General features: G+C 33.4%; 1 protein-coding gene across 1 annotated transcript in view; it reads right to left on the bottom strand.

Moving 5' to 3' along the window:
- Positions 1-18,209, bottom strand: part of LOC127735876 (uncharacterized) — a 21,460-nt gene extending 3,251 nt beyond the window's left edge. Inside the window, exons 1-8 of the mRNA XM_052246277.1 lie at positions 18,033-18,209; positions 16,388-16,457; positions 15,263-15,385; positions 11,797-11,931; positions 10,626-10,835; positions 8,123-8,201; positions 7,562-7,866; positions 2,072-2,312 (exon numbers count right to left, since the gene is read on the bottom strand). Of these exons, the coding sequence (XP_052102237.1) occupies positions 2,072-2,312; positions 7,562-7,866; positions 8,123-8,201; positions 10,626-10,835; positions 11,797-11,931; positions 15,263-15,385; positions 16,388-16,457; positions 18,033-18,082 (1,213 nt within the window). The 5' untranslated portion in view covers positions 18,083-18,209. The remainder of the gene's footprint in view (positions 1-2,071; positions 2,313-7,561; positions 7,867-8,122; positions 8,202-10,625; positions 10,836-11,796; positions 11,932-15,262; positions 15,386-16,387; positions 16,458-18,032) is intronic.

Below are 18,209 nucleotides of genomic sequence, written 5' to 3'. Positions count from 1 at the left end.
GCGTCACTTTAACCGTTCTAGAGTTATGCCCCTTTATAAATGGAAAAATTGCAAAATTTTTATTTTCTTCTAAATATCAAGTAATTTTTAAAATTGGAGTTATCTTCCTTTGTCCATGATTATAGTTGAATCAACGACAATCAATGCTTAATACAATGCAATGTTTAATTTTGACTTCCACTGATAAAACACAGATCAAGTTGAATTTGGGTAGTGTCACTTTAACCATTATTGAGTTATGCCCCTTTATAAATTGAACGATTGCAAAATTTTTAGTTCTATTTTGTAACTTACGTTTGCCCCAACCAAACATTATGAAACCTATACACAATATTCATTACCACAATACTAAGATCAAGTACAAATTTTTTGTTTCCGTTTTCTAACTTTAGTTTACCTCAACCAAATGTTATGAAACTTATACACAATGCTTATTACTACATAATACAGATTAAGTACGAAATTTGGTGGCGTCACTTTTACCATTTTAAGTTATGTCCTTTTATAAACATAAAAAATGCTGAATTTTTCGTTTCCGTTTTCTAACTTTAGTTTGTCTCAACCAAACGTTATAAAACTTGTACACAACCGTTCTAGAGTTATGCGTGTTTACTAAAGAAAAATTGCTGAATTTTTAGTTTCTGTTCTCTACTTAAGTTAGCCTCAACCGAATGTTATGAGACTTACACACAATGCTTATTACCACAAAACTTAGATCAAGTTCAAATTTGGGTAGCGTCACTTTTAGTTTTTCATTCTTTGAAGTGTTCTATCATATAGATAAAATTAAATGTGGGGTATGCATCAAATCAGCAATCCAACCACCAAAAATAACAATAGATATCTAGCGAACATCATGCAGTCATCAAAACACATGTGTCTATAGGATATATATATCAAACTATGAATCTTTAATACAGAGTCTATAAAACTTGTGAATAAATCATATTTGATGAACGATCAAATGTTTGCCATTAATACCAAATTTTCCAAATAACAGAAAAATATTAAGATATGTCATAACCAATGACTTGGGACAGGTTCAGGAGTATGAAGCAGATTTTTGTATAGATCTAAGCGAATCCCCCCTTTTTTATAACCTGGATCAGTGGAATAACAAAACATACAGAAAAGAACATACAATAAAATTTATTACAGGACGCACTTAACTCTAACTGTGTAATCAGCATGTTCCCACTTCCATATTTGTTAGATATTATTGTGCCTCCTGAAATTTTACAAACTCCTTCAAATCTGTACAAAGAAACTGGTGCTAGGAACCGTCTAGAACTTGCAGTGAGGTAAGAGTTGCTTTTTTTGTTGCTCCAAGTTAAAGACCTCATTGTGACTTTGAGATGAAGAACAGCAATAAAAGTTTATTTGCTTTTTGTGTGTTATTTGCTGTGCATGTACTGATTTTTTTGTCTTGGATGGATACACCATATCCTTGTTTTTCTATTAAAGAAAGTGCTATGTAAATATAAACAAGAAGCTGTATCTTGTCCTGATAAGCATACTCCCTCTCTTACTACAAAGTATCAGAAAACAGGAGGTAGTTGTCTGATAGATTCCAAAATTACTTACACATTAAAAATTTGTTACTGTTAAGCTTCGGACCAGATATGAAGTCATTCTGTACAGTAGTACTAATGAAATGTGAGACAAAACTATTAAGTTCCTTCTGCATATTGGAGAATTCAAATTATCTGCAAGCAGGACATAGGTGCTCAGAAAAGTGTTCACACCTTACAACTCACCACTTTCAATCTGCCAACCAAATATGAAGTACTTCTATTTAGGTTATACCTGAGATAAGTGTCTAAAAAATATTGTTGGAAGAACAAAACACACGGACAGACAAGGTGATAACAATGTAGCTGCCCCCACTTTAGGTATAAAAACAAGGCCTTATGTGGACAGTAAACAGATGAAAGAGTGTGACAAAAATATTGTTGAAAGAGCAAAACACACGGACAGACAAGGTGTTTCCAATAATGCAGCTCCCTTCACTCTAGGTATAAACACAAGGGCTTACATGTACAGTATAATGCTATTAAAGTAATATAAGTACCTGTGTAACATTTTCTATGTGTTGATTCAAAATCCATTTTGTCTTTAGGAGGATTGTATACACTCTTGACAAGGAATGTTTTTGCAGGTTTTGCTCCATTCCATTCTTTAAAGGTGTTGTTGTACGTTGATGAAGGTTTAAACATTGAACCATCTCCACTTGGTTTTATAATGTCCTCATTCCTGGGCGGTGGTTTCATAGAAGCTACAGCTTTTATCACTTTAGGATCAGCAAAGTCCATCTTAAAAAAGTATAAAAATGAGAAAGCATATTTTTTGGATAAAACTAGCATTACCATATTGGTTACATCAGGTATGACTTCTTATGGTGGTAAAGGACTTTTTTTCAAACCTTACCAAGTAGTTTATGCCCTGCTTCCCCAACAACATGATAACAAATGTAGGTCACCAAGCTTGTTTTCAAGCTATAGGTTGTAAAACAGAGACACATTTTGAAAGGATTACACATAGGAAAAGCATTGTCATGTGAATAGTAAGAAAACAGAATTTTGAAATAGAATATGAGGAGATAGCTGTTATAAAATGATGAAAGAAAACGATAAGAATAAATGGGATCACCATACTTTTATTCTTGCTATAATACACAAATTTTATTTTACTGTACATTCCTTTACAAAATTTAATTGATATCTCCCCTAATAAAGCTAATATCAACTTTTTTCATTCCACCAAAAAACGTTCTGCATTTGTTAAAAAAAGTCGTAACAATAAGCCATAATAAGACCAGGTAAGATATACATATATGGATTGCTTTCCTTCAACAAAATTTGCTAATTTCATTAAGAATCTAGACCCATTTTGAACTGCTATTTTACAAAATCCAAGATAATGGATGACCACTATGCAACCTTGTTAAATTTTTAACATTTTTTTTTAATGTCTACATGTTGAAGGCTTCGCTGTGACTATGAGACGAGGAGCAGCAATACAAGCTCTATTTGGGTTTTGTCGAGTGCTTTGTAGGGATTTTGTACTATGAATTAACATTGATAAATAAACTATGCAGGTATTCCCCTGATTTCCCATAATACTTACTACCAATGGAAGTTCCAAAAAATATCATCCCAAACCAAATGGGAAATAATTCTTCCAAAGATTGAAATAGAAAAAGAGGGAATGCACTCCTCCACATAATAACTATATATTAGATATAAAAAAAAACTAAAGCGAGCTTATTCTAATAGATATAAAAAGTAAAATAACAAACATACCGAACTCCAAGAAAATTTCAAAACTGAAAGTCCCTTATCAAATAGAAAAATTCAAACACATCAAACGAATGGAAAACAATTGTCATATTCCTGACTAGGGACAGGTATTTACTTATGTAAAAAATGGTGGATTAAACCTGGTTTTTTAGCTAGCTAAACCTCTCACATGTATGACAGTCGCATAAAATTCCATTACATTGACAACGTGTGAACAAAACAAACAGACATACAACAACATTATTATTATATTACCTGTGTACATTATTTTATTTAACGCCATTTTGTCCCATGTAATAGTTGTCTTTCTGACATTGTTTTACATCTTTTTTTTTTATTAATATTGTATTTATATTGTGTCATAGATCAAATTTATTCGTTCAGTGTATGTTTACTTGTTTCGTTTATATGTCTTTTTGATCGCGTTAAGCCATTTCAATTGTTATTTTATAGTGTGTCTTTTTATGTTGTAATGGTACACTACTGTTTTAGGTTGGTAGGGTGAAGGTTGACGCCTTTTAAAACGTTTAAACCCGCTGCATTTGTATGCACCTGTCCTAAGTTAGGGGCCTGTCGTTCAGTGATTGTCGTTTGTTGATGTGGTGCTTAAGTTTTCGTTTCTCGTTTTTTATATTGATTAGACCGTTGGTTTTCCTATTTGAATTGTTTTACACTGGTCATTTTGGGGCCCTTTATAGCTTGCTGTTCGGTGGGAGCCAAGGCTCCGTGTTGATGGCCGCACTTTGACCTATAATTGCTTACTTTTTACACATTGAGACTTGGATGGAGAGTTGTCTCGTTGGCACTCATACCACATCATCTTATTTCTATATAATAGGTAAAAATGTCAAAAATTGGGGCACAGCAGTCAACATTGTGTTATAATCTAAATCACTAAAAAAACAAATATGTCAACAAAGAAAAACAAAATGGCATATAGACAAAGCACATCAGCAAAAATGAAAGACAAGAATACCAAAAAAACAAAAAACAAATGCACAATAACACAATGGCGGGATGTATAAGTATCGAGCCACGCCAAAAGAATCTTACCAACAATGGACTAAACAGTAAAGGTTAATAATATACAAAGACAAATAAAAGAACACTATAACACGTAATTATGATGAAAAACTACGCCAGTACCTAGAATCTCTACTTCAAGACCATCATGTATTATGTGTGAAATTGATACGGAATAGTTATCAACAAGGTCTTGGTATCTTCCGATGAACCTTTTGAGAAACAGGACAAAGATGTTCTTTGACATAACCCTGGTTCATCAATTTTCTGCTCAGACCCTGGTGGCGTTTTATAAAGTCTGAGTAGCAGCTACAAGCTCTTGAATATCTAATGAGTTTGAAAATGTATATCCCATATGCAGGTGAAGTTGGTATATTGCTACTAAGTTGGGGGATATTGATAATTTCAAAATTAAAATCGTCTCGTTTGTCAAAGATTCTAGTACTCAACTGAGATGACCGATTATGTCAAATTCGAGGTACAAGTCTAAAAATTAGACGGAGGAATCCGTGTCTGTTGGTTCTTTAATTTCTAGTTCTGAAGGATATATTAATGGAACTTATCATAAATGTCTGGATTGTTAATGGAAAGAACATCATCAATCTATCTGAATGTGAAATTCAATGATCTGGCTTCTTTGATCTTCTTGTTTTTGACAAGTGTCTGAAGGAACTCCGACTCATATGAAATTAAGAAAAGGTCGGCAATGAGAGGCGAACATTTTTGAAAAAATCTACCTCCAAATTCAACAAATATGTTGTCAATAAGAAACTCCAGCATACTGATCACTTGTTCCTCAGTGTAGCATGTTTAACCTTTTAGTTCATTATTAACTAAATATGCCGTATGGTATCTCAAAGCAATAAATTTTACCGTATGCTACCATTTTTTAGTATAGTGTATTATTTCTTTTAGACGATTTTTCAACTTGACACGGGGAATGGTGGTATAAAGGGTTGAAAATTAAAGGTTTTTGATAGAATCAATTTCAGATAAAGATCGAGATTTGAAATTATCCAGAAGTTCTTTAGAGTTATTTTGAACCCACATATGGTTAATACCACAACGCCAATAAACAGTTTCACAGTATTTTTGAAGACCCTTTTTCACTGTGGACAGAATTTTTGTCAATCTAATGGACAATTTCTCTGAAGAACATGCAGATGAGCCGGCAATGTACAGTTGCTTGTACGGAATTTTGTGAAACTTAGGTATCCAATACAGACAAGGTTAGTCCTCAGATTTGCTGTTCAATGTAATGTTCATTGAGGCCATGAAGGACTTATGATTCGCCAAAATCTCATCTTTGTAAAATGATATATTTTTGTATGTGGGATTACCTGAGTACTCTTTTAATCCTAATTCTTTTACAAGACATTCGTAGTAGTACGATTTAAACACAAAAACAATATTATTTGAAGCTTTGTCCACAGAAACAACAACATATTTATCGTGAAGAGATGATAGACATTTCACAGCTTCTTTGTCTCTGAATATAGACTTTGGTCGATCATTTACACAGTTTTTCAACTTATGGATTCGACGTTTTATCAGAGACATGAAATTAGTCACCAATGTTTCATGAAATCTGCTCAAAGCTTGAGTTATTGTCCGAAAACTGGAAAATCCCCCCTTTTTTACGAATAAAGTCCCAATACTCCAAAATGTGAAATAAGATTTAAAACAATCGTATATATGGGTTATCTATCACACATTGCAGGATCTATTTTAACGCTATAACAGGAGGAAAAAAATGGTGTTTTTTTGGGTTTTTTTAAACAATAATAATCATCTCTAGACTAGATGACTAGAGACTGATAATACAAGTTATTCTCAGATAGAATAACAACATACAGTAATCTCTCATCTCGAGACTGCTTATCTAAGCTATTCTCAAATAGAATAGCAAAAATAAAGTAATCTCTCAAATAGAGACTGCTTATCTAAGTTGTTCTCAAATAGAAAAACAGAAATAATTTAAAAAGAACAATCAACACAATGCAAAAATTGAGAAAGAGTTAAATTATATAGACATATTTACTCAAGAAAACCTAACAAGGAGTATGATGTTCAGTGATTACCGTTTGTTGATGTGGTTCATAAGTGTTTCTCGTTTCTCGTTTTTTATATAGATTAGACCGTTGGTTTTCCCGTTTGAATGGTTTTACACTAGTAATTTTGGGGCCCTTTATAGCTTGCTGTGCGGTGTGAGCCAAGGCTCCGTGTTGAAGACCGTACTTTGACCTATAATGGTTTATAAATTGTGACTTGGATGGAGAGTTGTCTCATTGGCACTCATACCACATCTTCTTATATCTACTAACCGGTTTTAGCAAAACGTTTAAAATTTGTTCCTAAACCAGGAAATAAAAATGCAAAACAAAAACTATTACATGAAATGATAAAAAATAAGAAAAGCGGCTCCACCACTCGTTTTTTTTTTGCAACAAGATTTAATCCAGCATCTAAAGGAATCGGCAGAGCTATAAGGAACCACTGGCACCTAATCGAACAAAACAGAAATGCAAAAACTCTTTTTCCAAAACCACCGATTATTGCATATAAGAGACATAAAAATCTAAAGGAGTATTTAACGAATTCAAAGATGAAAAATGATATAAACAGATAAAATCAAACAAAAGATAAAAAATGTCACGCAAAATAAACTAAGAGAAGACGCTTAAATAAAAAGAGAAAAATAATACCAAAAAAACAGAAAGAAGAAAAGAGAAAGAAACACAGTTTAACGTATAAACATACGTCGTATCCCTATAAGTAAAATCAAATTCGATCCATTCTAAATATTACAAGAAAGGAAACATATAGGCTAGGGATACATGACCTTAACCGAAACACCTCATTTAGTATTAGAAACACAGGCCAGATCAGGATTTCTATTCTAAAAATACACAAGATATACTGGATTGGTCCTGCACCCGATTGATTTTAATATGCGTATGCATTTAGAATTGTTTGTAGGTATGTATTTAGAAATTATTGGAGGTGTGTATTTAGAAATGATTGGAGGTATGTCTTTAGGAATGATTTGAGGTATTTCTTTAGGAATGATTTGAGGTACGCATTTAGAAATGATTGTAGGTATATATTAAGAAATGATTGGGGCTATGTCTTTAGAAATGATTGGGGGTATGTATTTAGAAATGATTGGGGGTATGTATTTAGAAATGATTGGGGGTATGTCTTTAGAACTGATTGGAGGTATGTATTTAAGAACTTACAGAGTATGTACTATTTAATGCCATGCCTTCCATTGGCTGTTTGTATACAGGTTTCTTTGCCCACAAGGGGACCTCTGGTTTACTGACGGGCCATTCCTTGAATACCGAATTCTGTGTGGTGGTTCCATCAAATTTTGTGACATCATCCCTGTAGTTCGTCTCCTCCGGTTTACATAATGTTCTTTTCTTGACGTTCCAGTTTGGTTTGTAATCAGCCATAAAGGTTGAGATCATTACTAGTTCCCCCTTTTTTTGTTCAGGAACTTGGCTGGAATCATTCTCCTGAGTTTTCTGGTTTATTGCGACTGAAAAATGTCATTTAGCAAATGAGTAGTCAAATTTCTTCACTCTGTCAAATTATCAGAACTTTTAAATTGTGGTTTTATACTAAATATCAAGAAGTTAAAAAAAATATATAATATAGACTTGTGCCCAACTTGAGTCAAAACATTAACCATAAGCTTGCAATGTTACAAATGCCATGTGCATTAAAGGACATAGAGTGTACACAATGACTTCAATATTTAATAATGTTGTTGTTATTAATTAACATTACTTTACCGTCTTCTTCAGGTTGTGGATTACTGGGTTTTTCTTTGGAATGACTGGGTTTTTTCTCGGGGTTATCTTTACTTTTTTCCTACAATGCAGTAATAAGAAATTACACATATGGAGGCAGATTTATTGTAGAAATAAATTAAGCAGGTTTGCTTTTCTGTTTTCATTTTCTCACAAAAACACAAGTTGTACCGTTAACCGTTGAAACATAGATACGTGTCTCGCATACGTGTCTCGCATTTTGTGTGACTGAATTGAAAACTTGAACAACAGTGAACGCTGTCGATGCCAGGAAAAAACATTCTAAAGTCTCGCTTCATGTGAGAAGGTATTAGCAACGTTACATTGTGCAAGAAGAGGTTATCAGCGACGTCCTAATGTGAGGAGAAGTTATCATCAAGGTTACAATGTGTAAAGAGAAGTAATATCAGCAACCTCACAATGTGTGAAGAGAAGTTATCAACAACGTTACAATATATAAATAACACATAGCTGAGAGGGTGATAGAGCAGATTGTTACCCCGAGAATACATTGTCAACTGAGGCGAAGCCAAGGTTGACAATGTCTTTTCGAGGGGGTAACAAAGAAAGTTAACAGAGAAAGTTTATCCAGTAAATTGATGAAGGAGGCAAAAGATACCAAAGGGACATTCAAACTCATAAGTCGAAAATAAACTGACAATGCCATGGCTAAAAAAGAAAAAGACAAACAAACAACAGTACACAAAACACAACATATAAAACTGAAGACTGAGCAACACGAACCCACCAAAAACTGGGGGTGATCGCAGGTGCTCCGGAAGGATAATTATATGATTCAACATAATTGGAAATGAGAATGTGTAATTAAATACATTAGCGAGAGATTGTTGACAATGCAAAATCATAAGAAAAGGGTGATTAATGATAACGAATCATGTGATTCAGACATTTTAACAATGCCGTATGTCTCTTGTGAACAGGTATATTTTTTATCAGTAACGGTTATCCATTATATAACTTTTGAATAAAATAGTCGAAATATAAAAGAATATGATGATCTATAATAATGCGATCGTTTGCTTTTGAGACAAACAGTTACAGTGAATGACATAAATATATGCAATATTCTACCGTTTTTCCAAATTTTGACGAAAATCATGCAGATTCCTAAATTGAGAGATTGATATCAACCCCATATTGAGGCTCGCCCAATCTGACTGTTTCAGTGACCACTACATAACCTAATAATCTCGTTAGCTAATGTTTGATTTATATATTATGCGTGGCAGAGACATTTCTGATTTACAACCACTACGATATGGTATTCTTAATGGTAACTTGGCCAAAAGTATTTGCAGTGTTAAAAAACACATTGGTATCTGTGACATCGAACCAACCTCATCAATTTGTAAATTTTTTTATCATGACTCAGGCAAATAAGCGGTGTTACTAGTGCATTTGCAAAAAAAAAAAAAATATACGGTACAGCTTACTTTTGTGTCGGATAGAAAAACAATGAATATAGGAGTATCCTCCATCCATGACACAAAATCAGTACATGCACAGTACAGTTATCGTTTTAATACTATGTTGAACGCATATGTCCCGTCAAACTTAAAAGATACCGTAAATACAATTAAATCTGCCTCATGTCTTGAATTACAACTAGATTGACAATTAGTGTATGTTAAGTACTAAACTTGATGATCGGAGAGATGATTTCGATCTTTCCTATTGCGAGCTTTCTATATATATGTGTAGCAATATTCCAAAAACGCCTGCATATTGAGTATATATCTTCCATTCGATAAGATATCTCAGAGCGTTCGTTTCCTATTATGATTTGTCAGTAGGGTTGCTGTTACAAATTAAGAAGCTATTGCATCAAATGATTTCTAGTTGTAAAGCTGTAAATACGCCATCATTATTTGATTGACAGTCATGCAATGTCTATGTCATAGATAACCACAGAAATGTTACAAATGTCGAAGTCACAATCCCGTCCTCTTTTCCTCAAGCTACTATCCATTCAACAGCTAATTGTTTGGATTGATTGTTTTTTGCTTGCGAAATATCCAGTGTAAATATTGCATATCATATTTAGGACAAGAACATACTAACAACTAATACTATAGGTAGGTTCTGTAAAGTGGGTCGACCGGGATGAATGGCGAAAAATTATGACTCACACAGGAAAATGAAGGAATGTTGGATATTAGCAGAAATTCTGCCTTAATAGAGGCCTACTACGGAATCATCAAAGACTTGTTACAAGGGTTAACATGCAGATAGCGTGGCATACTTCCTACACGGGACTTTGGATTTAAGTCCCTGGGGCCCATTCCGATCGTACGGGATGCGAATATATATATAAATCCCGTACAGTCAAGCAGACACACCTTGCGCATTTTGTGCCCTAATGGTAAAGTATAGATGAATTCGAGTAGGAAGTAACTTTATGTTTATCAACATAAAACCAATGGTAAAAGATCATCATATTTGTTGCCATGACACCGCAACTTACCTCATGATTTGGGAAAGTCTCTGACATCAAGCGATCAACATTTGAATGAAGCATTGATTGTGGGATTATCATATTTGGACGACATTTTTTTATGACATCAGGGCTGTAAGTCAGATATGATAACTGATACATTGACTGGCAGGTGAATTTATAGTTTGGTGGTCTGTAACTCTGTTCCCCACCGATTGTGAATGGTTTTCTCTGTTTGACCTAAGAACGAAAATGTTGCGGTCATGTATGCATTATTGTTCATAAACTTGAAAGTCTATCTACACATAAGACATAATCTTTCAATCAGTTTAATTGAGGTCTGGAGCTGGCATGTCAGTAACTGCTAGTAGTCCTTTGTTAATTTATGTATCATTGTCATTTTGCTTAGTTTCTTTTGTTACCTATTCTGACATCTGACTCAGACTTCTTTTAAACTGAGTTTTACTGTGCGTATTGCTGTGTGTTTGTTTGTTCTACATTGGCTAGAGGTATAAGGGGATGGTTGAGATCTCACAAAACATGTTTAACCCCGCCGCATTTTTGCGCCAGTCCCAAGTCAGGAGCCTCTGGCCTTTGTTAGTCTTGTATGTTTTTTAATTTTAGTTCATTTATATGTTATGGAGTTTAGTGTGACGTCCATTTTCATTGAACTAGTACACATTTTTGTTTAGGGGCCAGCTAAAAGCCCGCCCCCGGGTGCTGGATTTTCTCGCTGTGTTGAAGACCCATTGGTGGCCTTCGGTTGTTTTCTGCTCTTTGGTCGGGTTGTTGTCTCTTTGACACATTCCCCATTTTCATTCTCAATTTTATAATACACCCGGAGCTATACCAGGGCAAGTATTTAAATAGTACCATACAAATCCTAGATTTGGGACAGGTATATCTATGTATACTGTCTTGTTTTGTAATTATGCACCCAATGGACTAATTAATTGGTTTTATACTACAACCATGTTTTTTCTGTTTTATTCTGCTGTCAAATTGTATTGATTGTATAAACATTAGTGACTGCGGAATGATGTTGCTGGGGTAATTTACAACACAATTTACAACATCCGACCGAAAGAAGGTCCATTTGATATGAGACTTTCACAACAGTTTTAATTTTGGTGACAAAGTTGAACCTTGAAATATTGAGATATCCTATCATTGTAATTGTATGTTTTCAAATTCAGTTTACCTCTTTAGGACCAAACTCTGAAGCATATGTAGTTTTTCTATCTGCTTTTTCCCTACGATTGACCTCATCTTGTAGATATTTATATTGCTCATTTTCCTTCAGCTTTTTTTTCTCTTTTTTCTTACGACTTGTCAACTGCAGACAAAAAAGAATTTTTGATTAATTCAATTTCAATTGGTAATTTGAATCTTTTGTCTCGATACAGCATTTTGCTCTATAACAAAACATAAGTAATCATCAAGTTAGCCTCTAAAACACGCACACATAACTTTTAATCGTCTTTACATAGTTTATTTATGATCATTTATTCGTTTGTAGTATTAATAGTATTAGAAATAATTGAATAGCACAAAAATTACTGTTATAGTAATGGTAATACATTGGCAGATATTAGAGTGTAAAATTTCTTTTATTTTTGAGTTTGCTTTCAGTACCTATTGGCATTCTTTACATGTGTGTGGGTATTCTGTAACATATAAGTATCTTCAGTATCTTCTTTTCAAATAATCGGAGAGGGTTCATTATTTGCAGAAAAACTTAGTAGGGGGGGGGGGGGTTAAGTCAAGGGTTAATTTATTGTAATGGTAGTACAGCAGCAGAGTGTATTAAGAACCCAAAAGTAGATTGCGGTTGATTTTCATATGATAAAGACATAATCTTTCAATCAGTTTAATTGGGGTCTGGAGCTGTTATGTCAGTAACTGTTAGGAGTCACTTATTAATTTATTTTGATCATTATCATTTTGCTTGGTTTCTTCTGTAACCTGTTTTAACAGCGGATTCGGACTTCTTTTAAACTGAGTTTTACTGTGCATATTGATGTGTGTTTGTTTTTTTCCACATTGGCTAGAGGTATAGGGAGGATTTAGATCTCACAAAGCATATTCCACCCCGCCACATTTTTGCGCCTATCCCAAGTCATGAACCTCTAGCCATTGTTAGTCCTGTGCCTTTTTAAAATTTTGGTTCATTTTTCTGTTTCTGAGTTAAGTGTGACGTCCATTTTGCTAAACTTGTATACATTATTGTTTAAGGCCCAGCTGAAGCCCGCCTTCCGGGTGCGGGATTTTCTCGCTGTTGTTGAAGACCCATTGGTGACCTTGAGCTGTTTTCTGCTTTTTGGTGGGGTTGTTGTCTCTTGACACATTGCCCGTTTCCATTCTCTATTTCTATTCGTATACATCAAAAGATTTATTAAGTGCTTTGTGTGTGTGTTATGAAAGGCTTAAACTGTTGATTGGTTATGTTTTGTAATGGAGCAAATTAAAACAAATCTGGTTCTTTTCCTATTATATCTCACGTGTTTAAGCCTAATATTTATCGTTTCTAGCGAAATATTTCATATAGGTTGATGAAGCAACTTGACATGATAAATTTTGTTGTTGTTTTGATTATCAATTATCCTTTTCTTTCAAAAGTATGGAAGCATGAACGTAACAAATAATCTGTAGAGATTGTGTATTGAAATTAAAACTAAGCTGCTAACTTTCAGTATAAATCTCTATTAACCTGCATGGACACTCCCTTGAATGTAGACATTTATTTCATTTTATCATAAATACAAGAGTGGACACAGATCAGTGTGGATATTTAAAAATAAGAAGATGTGATATTATTGCCAATGAGATAACTCTCCACCAGAGACCAATAGTATGTTTGAATGTTTCACAGGGTTTTATGACAAAAAAGATTTCCATGTATGCATAATCACGGTGATTTTAATATATATGCAAGATGGTTTATAAGTCAGAACCTGTATGTATATTCTTTTAGTATGGTTCTATTTTGTCCCTTGTGTCAAACATATAAAGGTTAAACGATACAACAGCAGAGGTATATACTAACACGTGGCTCTAACGATAACTATTCAACATTCGTGGAAAATTCATCATCATCATAACTCGTTTGTTGCAACTTGAATGAAGTTGCAAAGGAAAATGAACATTATGTGTACGAAATCTACTTTCGGGTTCTAGAATTTGAGGCAATTACATGTATGTTTGAATTATCTTTTAAAAGGTAAAAATTTTAAGTTTTGATGTATGGCCGGAACAGCTGCATGATGTTGCATTAGGAATACACTACGATATACTTCAGAAAAACACAATCCGGCGAAATGATATTTCATTTTTGGTACCTTAATATTATTTCATTGGAAATAGGATGGAAAATATACTGCATACAAAATTACGACAAAGATGTAGTCCTTTAAAATCTGATTTATACAGAGTTAATTTAGTATAATGACCCAAGTTGTGAATGTGGGTGTCCATTAGAAGATTCGATTCATTTTTTCTTAGAATGTCCACTCTACATAAATTTTAGAAATCAGCTCTTTGAATCCATTCAACACTTAGCTGCTATCTCCATAGAACATATTTTATTTGTAACAGACGAAATTACTGTTGAACAAAACACAATCCTTTTCAGAAATGTACATAGTTATATACGCCATACAAAAAGATTCTTTGATTAATATTGCTGTATCTTAAAGTGTACTCGTATCCAACTGTTACTGTTTAAACATAATATATTTATTGTATATATTTTTCATATTGTACTGAATTATATAATTGCTGTCATCTTGAAATTTTGTATATTGTACTTATTTGGAGAGGATTATCTTAAGTTGTTATAACTTGTATCCAATCCTATTGTATATTTAGACAATAAAATATGTTTAAACTAAACTATACTTCAGTGCCAATAAGGAAATGGAATCGCCATCATTAAGAAAAAAAAAAATTTTTTTCTTTCACGGAAAAAAAAAATAACCACATGGAACCCACATTTGGCAATCTATCGTGTACTGTTTCAAGAATGTTTAAACAGAATACAAGAGAAAAAAACAAGGGTGGATTTTGTTTTCTGTATGCATACAGGTATGCATTTGTTAATGCAATAAAATTGTCTATGGCTTTCTATCAGCAATAATTTCACTAAAAAATCACATTTTTTTGGAAACTTTCTGAAAGACCTGTAACATCTTTTACTGTTTGAAAGAAGTGTTATCCTACATCGAGAAATTAAAATAAAATTGATTTAAGTTGGGCGCTCAAAGGGTTGGTTATTATCATTTATCTATGACATATCAATTTGTTAACAAAATTTCACCACACGATTCTCAATTATCTTTTTCTCTTGGTCTTTTGGTGGATAGTGCAACTTCTATGTTTATTTTTATCATTGTGTTCCTTTTGATGAATAAGTTATGTTTAACTAACGTTTTAAATTTTGAAGTTGTTGTTTTTGTCACCTTGCTCAGTTGAGCTGTTGCCACCTTCTTTCAATACTAAAATATATTTGTAAGACATTATGTAACTGTAAATGATAACGTTCAGAAATCAAGTGATTCTCTCGTTCATTAAAATCTGGTCTTTCTATTTCTGTTATGCATTTTAATGAAAATAGAACTTGAAATAAAATCTATTTCCCCTTTCTCTGTGTCTTTATAAATGTGTCTAACCTTTGGCTGAGCAAAGTCCATTCTGTAAGTTGTATCCGACTTCATTGGGGCTGCGACGTCGTATTTGTTGCTCTTTGGGCGTATATTTGTTCTTGGTTTCTGGAATGGCCATTTTCTGTAGACCTGTTTAATGAGATAGACTTTATTTGGACATACGATTATGCTGTATTACGGTACAATTATAGTAGTCATGTTTTGCAACCATGCCTCGATGGGCCCACCATTGGTTTAATAACAATATTCTATTCTATTCAATTCTGTAGAAATTTTTTTACTAAGAAGTTATACCGATCTACTAGTATGTCTGTGACATCGTCAGTTTACCCTTTCCTGGAACCCAGGATCTGCATCTGCATAAAGACTTTGCGTAATAATACACTGCGACGAAATTTAGAGCCAAAAAGGGAAATGTAATCTCTAGTATTTAAAAAAAAGGGTTTTTACAGTTCAGTTTAAAAAAATAAGCACATAGAAACTATTTTTTCGCAATCGATGTTAATAAAAAAATGTAATATCAAAATTGAAAGACAAAAATCAACGGTATGCATTTGTAGTGGCATGAACATTGTATATGGCCCCTTTTTCATCATTGTATGATATAAAAAAAAACATTGCAATCAATTTTATTTTTTGTGATTTACTTGAAGGCCTATAAAATAAAAAAAAAACCAAAAAAAAAAACCACACATATTACAAAAGTACGGGTGTAGATTTTTCTTTCTGTTTGAATGTTATTATTGTGGAAACGTATTGAAATACAATCTGAAATATCTCTAAAAGTTAGTCATGAAGATATAATTTCCTTAGCACATTTCGAGAGTGTATAATCATATCAATATTGACTTTGTTTTAAAATTTCAAGGAAATACGATGGGAGATCTCGTCTGCATCATTAATTTGACTTTCATTTATCAATTGTTGTTTTTGCTTGTTTTGTTTTCGTAAATTTTTTTTATTTGCTTTTATAACTGTACTCGAACATGATCTCTCTAATCTGAAATTGAAACTGTGCTTTCTTCAAAGATTTATTGGCTGATCCGTGTTGCGTTCAGGTGCATTGTTACCTTATTGCTATACAAACGTGTATATATGTGTGCGTTAAGATGCCCATAAGTTCAAACCTACCGCCTGGTATTCGGATACACTGTCTATTTTCTTCGATTTAAAGTTCTTCGCTTCAAAATGAGGAATACCCCTGAAATTCACATGTGTCTATAGTTTTAATTCATCATAAAATAATGAGCTTGTATGATGCTGTTATCAAATCACAATGCATATGATCTGTTTAAAAAATCTATGAATATTATAATGTATTTGTTAGTACAATTTAAGCATTTTTAATAGTTTTGTATTTCTAACAGTCTTGCTGTTTGGAACACCGAATCTGTCTCTTGACTAGGTTTTAATTTTTAACGTTATTTTTATTGGTGCAAATCCCAGTCATAGAGTAACACACATCAGACCTCAAACTTTCTAGAATGCTGATTGATTGTGACTTTTGAATTTTACTGAAAATAGACTTTAGTAGCTTTATTCGATGTCTCATAAAACCATGCTATTAGCATACTGTGATACAAATTGTACATCTATTTAGACTACAGTACCGGTATTATAGATAACTGTACCTGGTCTATCTATGTAGTTTTTTTCCCGAAGACATCAACTCGCTATTGATTGATTGATTTATTGTAATTAAACTGTTCTTCATTTTTTAAAGCAGAAATATTATTAAGGTAACGTTAAAAGAGAGGCGAAAGATACCAAAGGGATATTCAAACTCATAAGTCGAAAACAAACTGACAAAGCCATGGCAATAAACGAAAAACGACGAAAAGACAAACAGTACTCAAAACACAACAACAAAAAACAAAACTAAAGACTGAGCAACACGAACCCCACCAAAAAACCGGGGGTGATCTCAGGTGCTCCAGACGGGTAACAGATCCTGCTCCAAATATGTTATTAAATTTTCCAGTTAATTGGTATTGAGACGGATATTTACTAAGTGTGGCCATAAATTGTGATTCATAACAGTACAGGAACAAGTTGCTATTAAAGGGGCGCAATCGGTGCCTATGTGAAAACCTCAGTTTACCTGTGGATTAACCTTATTGCCGAAACGTACATCGATGTTGTCAATGATAAAATTAACTAATTTTATCATCTCATCCCAGTTCCAGTAAGAATATAAGTAGAAATAAGAAGATGTGGTATGAGCGCCAATGAGACAACTCTCCGTCCAAGTCATAATGTGTAAAAAGTAAACAATTATAGGTCGAAGTACAGCCTTCAACACGGAGCCTTGGCTCACACCGAACAGCAAGCTATAAAGGGCCACAAAACGACCAGTGTAAAACAATTCAAACAGGAAAAGCAAGGTACATTTGCCTCTTTTTTATTATTATTACAGACGATCAATACACGTAAAACGGTATTTGACCCCTGTTTGCTGATTACTGTATTTGTCAACGTATATGTAACATATTTTCAGCATACTCAGCAATCTTATTTATGCATTTAATGATGTTGATACAAATTATTTCACAAATTGTGTAAACTCCGTGGTTAGAAGCTTTTCACTGTGACAAAAGCTCCAGATTATATTCCAGATAAAAGGCGATTTAGGTTCTCAACTTGAGATGCTAGGATGGATGTGAATTTAACGACCTATAGAAATTCATTTGATCGATTAGTATTTTAACAAATAGTGACTCTCTCTTTTCTCCTCACTCACTCAATTTCTCTTTAACTAAGCTTGTTACTTTTTTACCTTGGATTCTTCACTGGATCAACCACGACAGTAATTTTAGAGCTGGACATTCCTCATCGGTACGCGAAAAAAAAAAGTCGTTGAATTTTTTTCCTCCCTCACCCGCATTTACTTCGTTGAACTCCCTTCGTTACCGGCTCAACAATGTGACGTTAACGTCTTTGTGATGACCAAGGT

The sequence above is a fragment of the Mytilus californianus genome, unplaced genomic scaffold, assembly GCF_021869535.1.
Source record: "Mytilus californianus isolate M0D057914Y unplaced genomic scaffold, xbMytCali1.0.p SCAF_3, whole genome shotgun sequence".
Lineage (NCBI taxonomy): Eukaryota > Metazoa > Mollusca > Bivalvia > Mytilida > Mytilidae > Mytilus > Mytilus californianus.
This window is presented reverse-complemented; position numbering and strand designations above follow the sequence as displayed.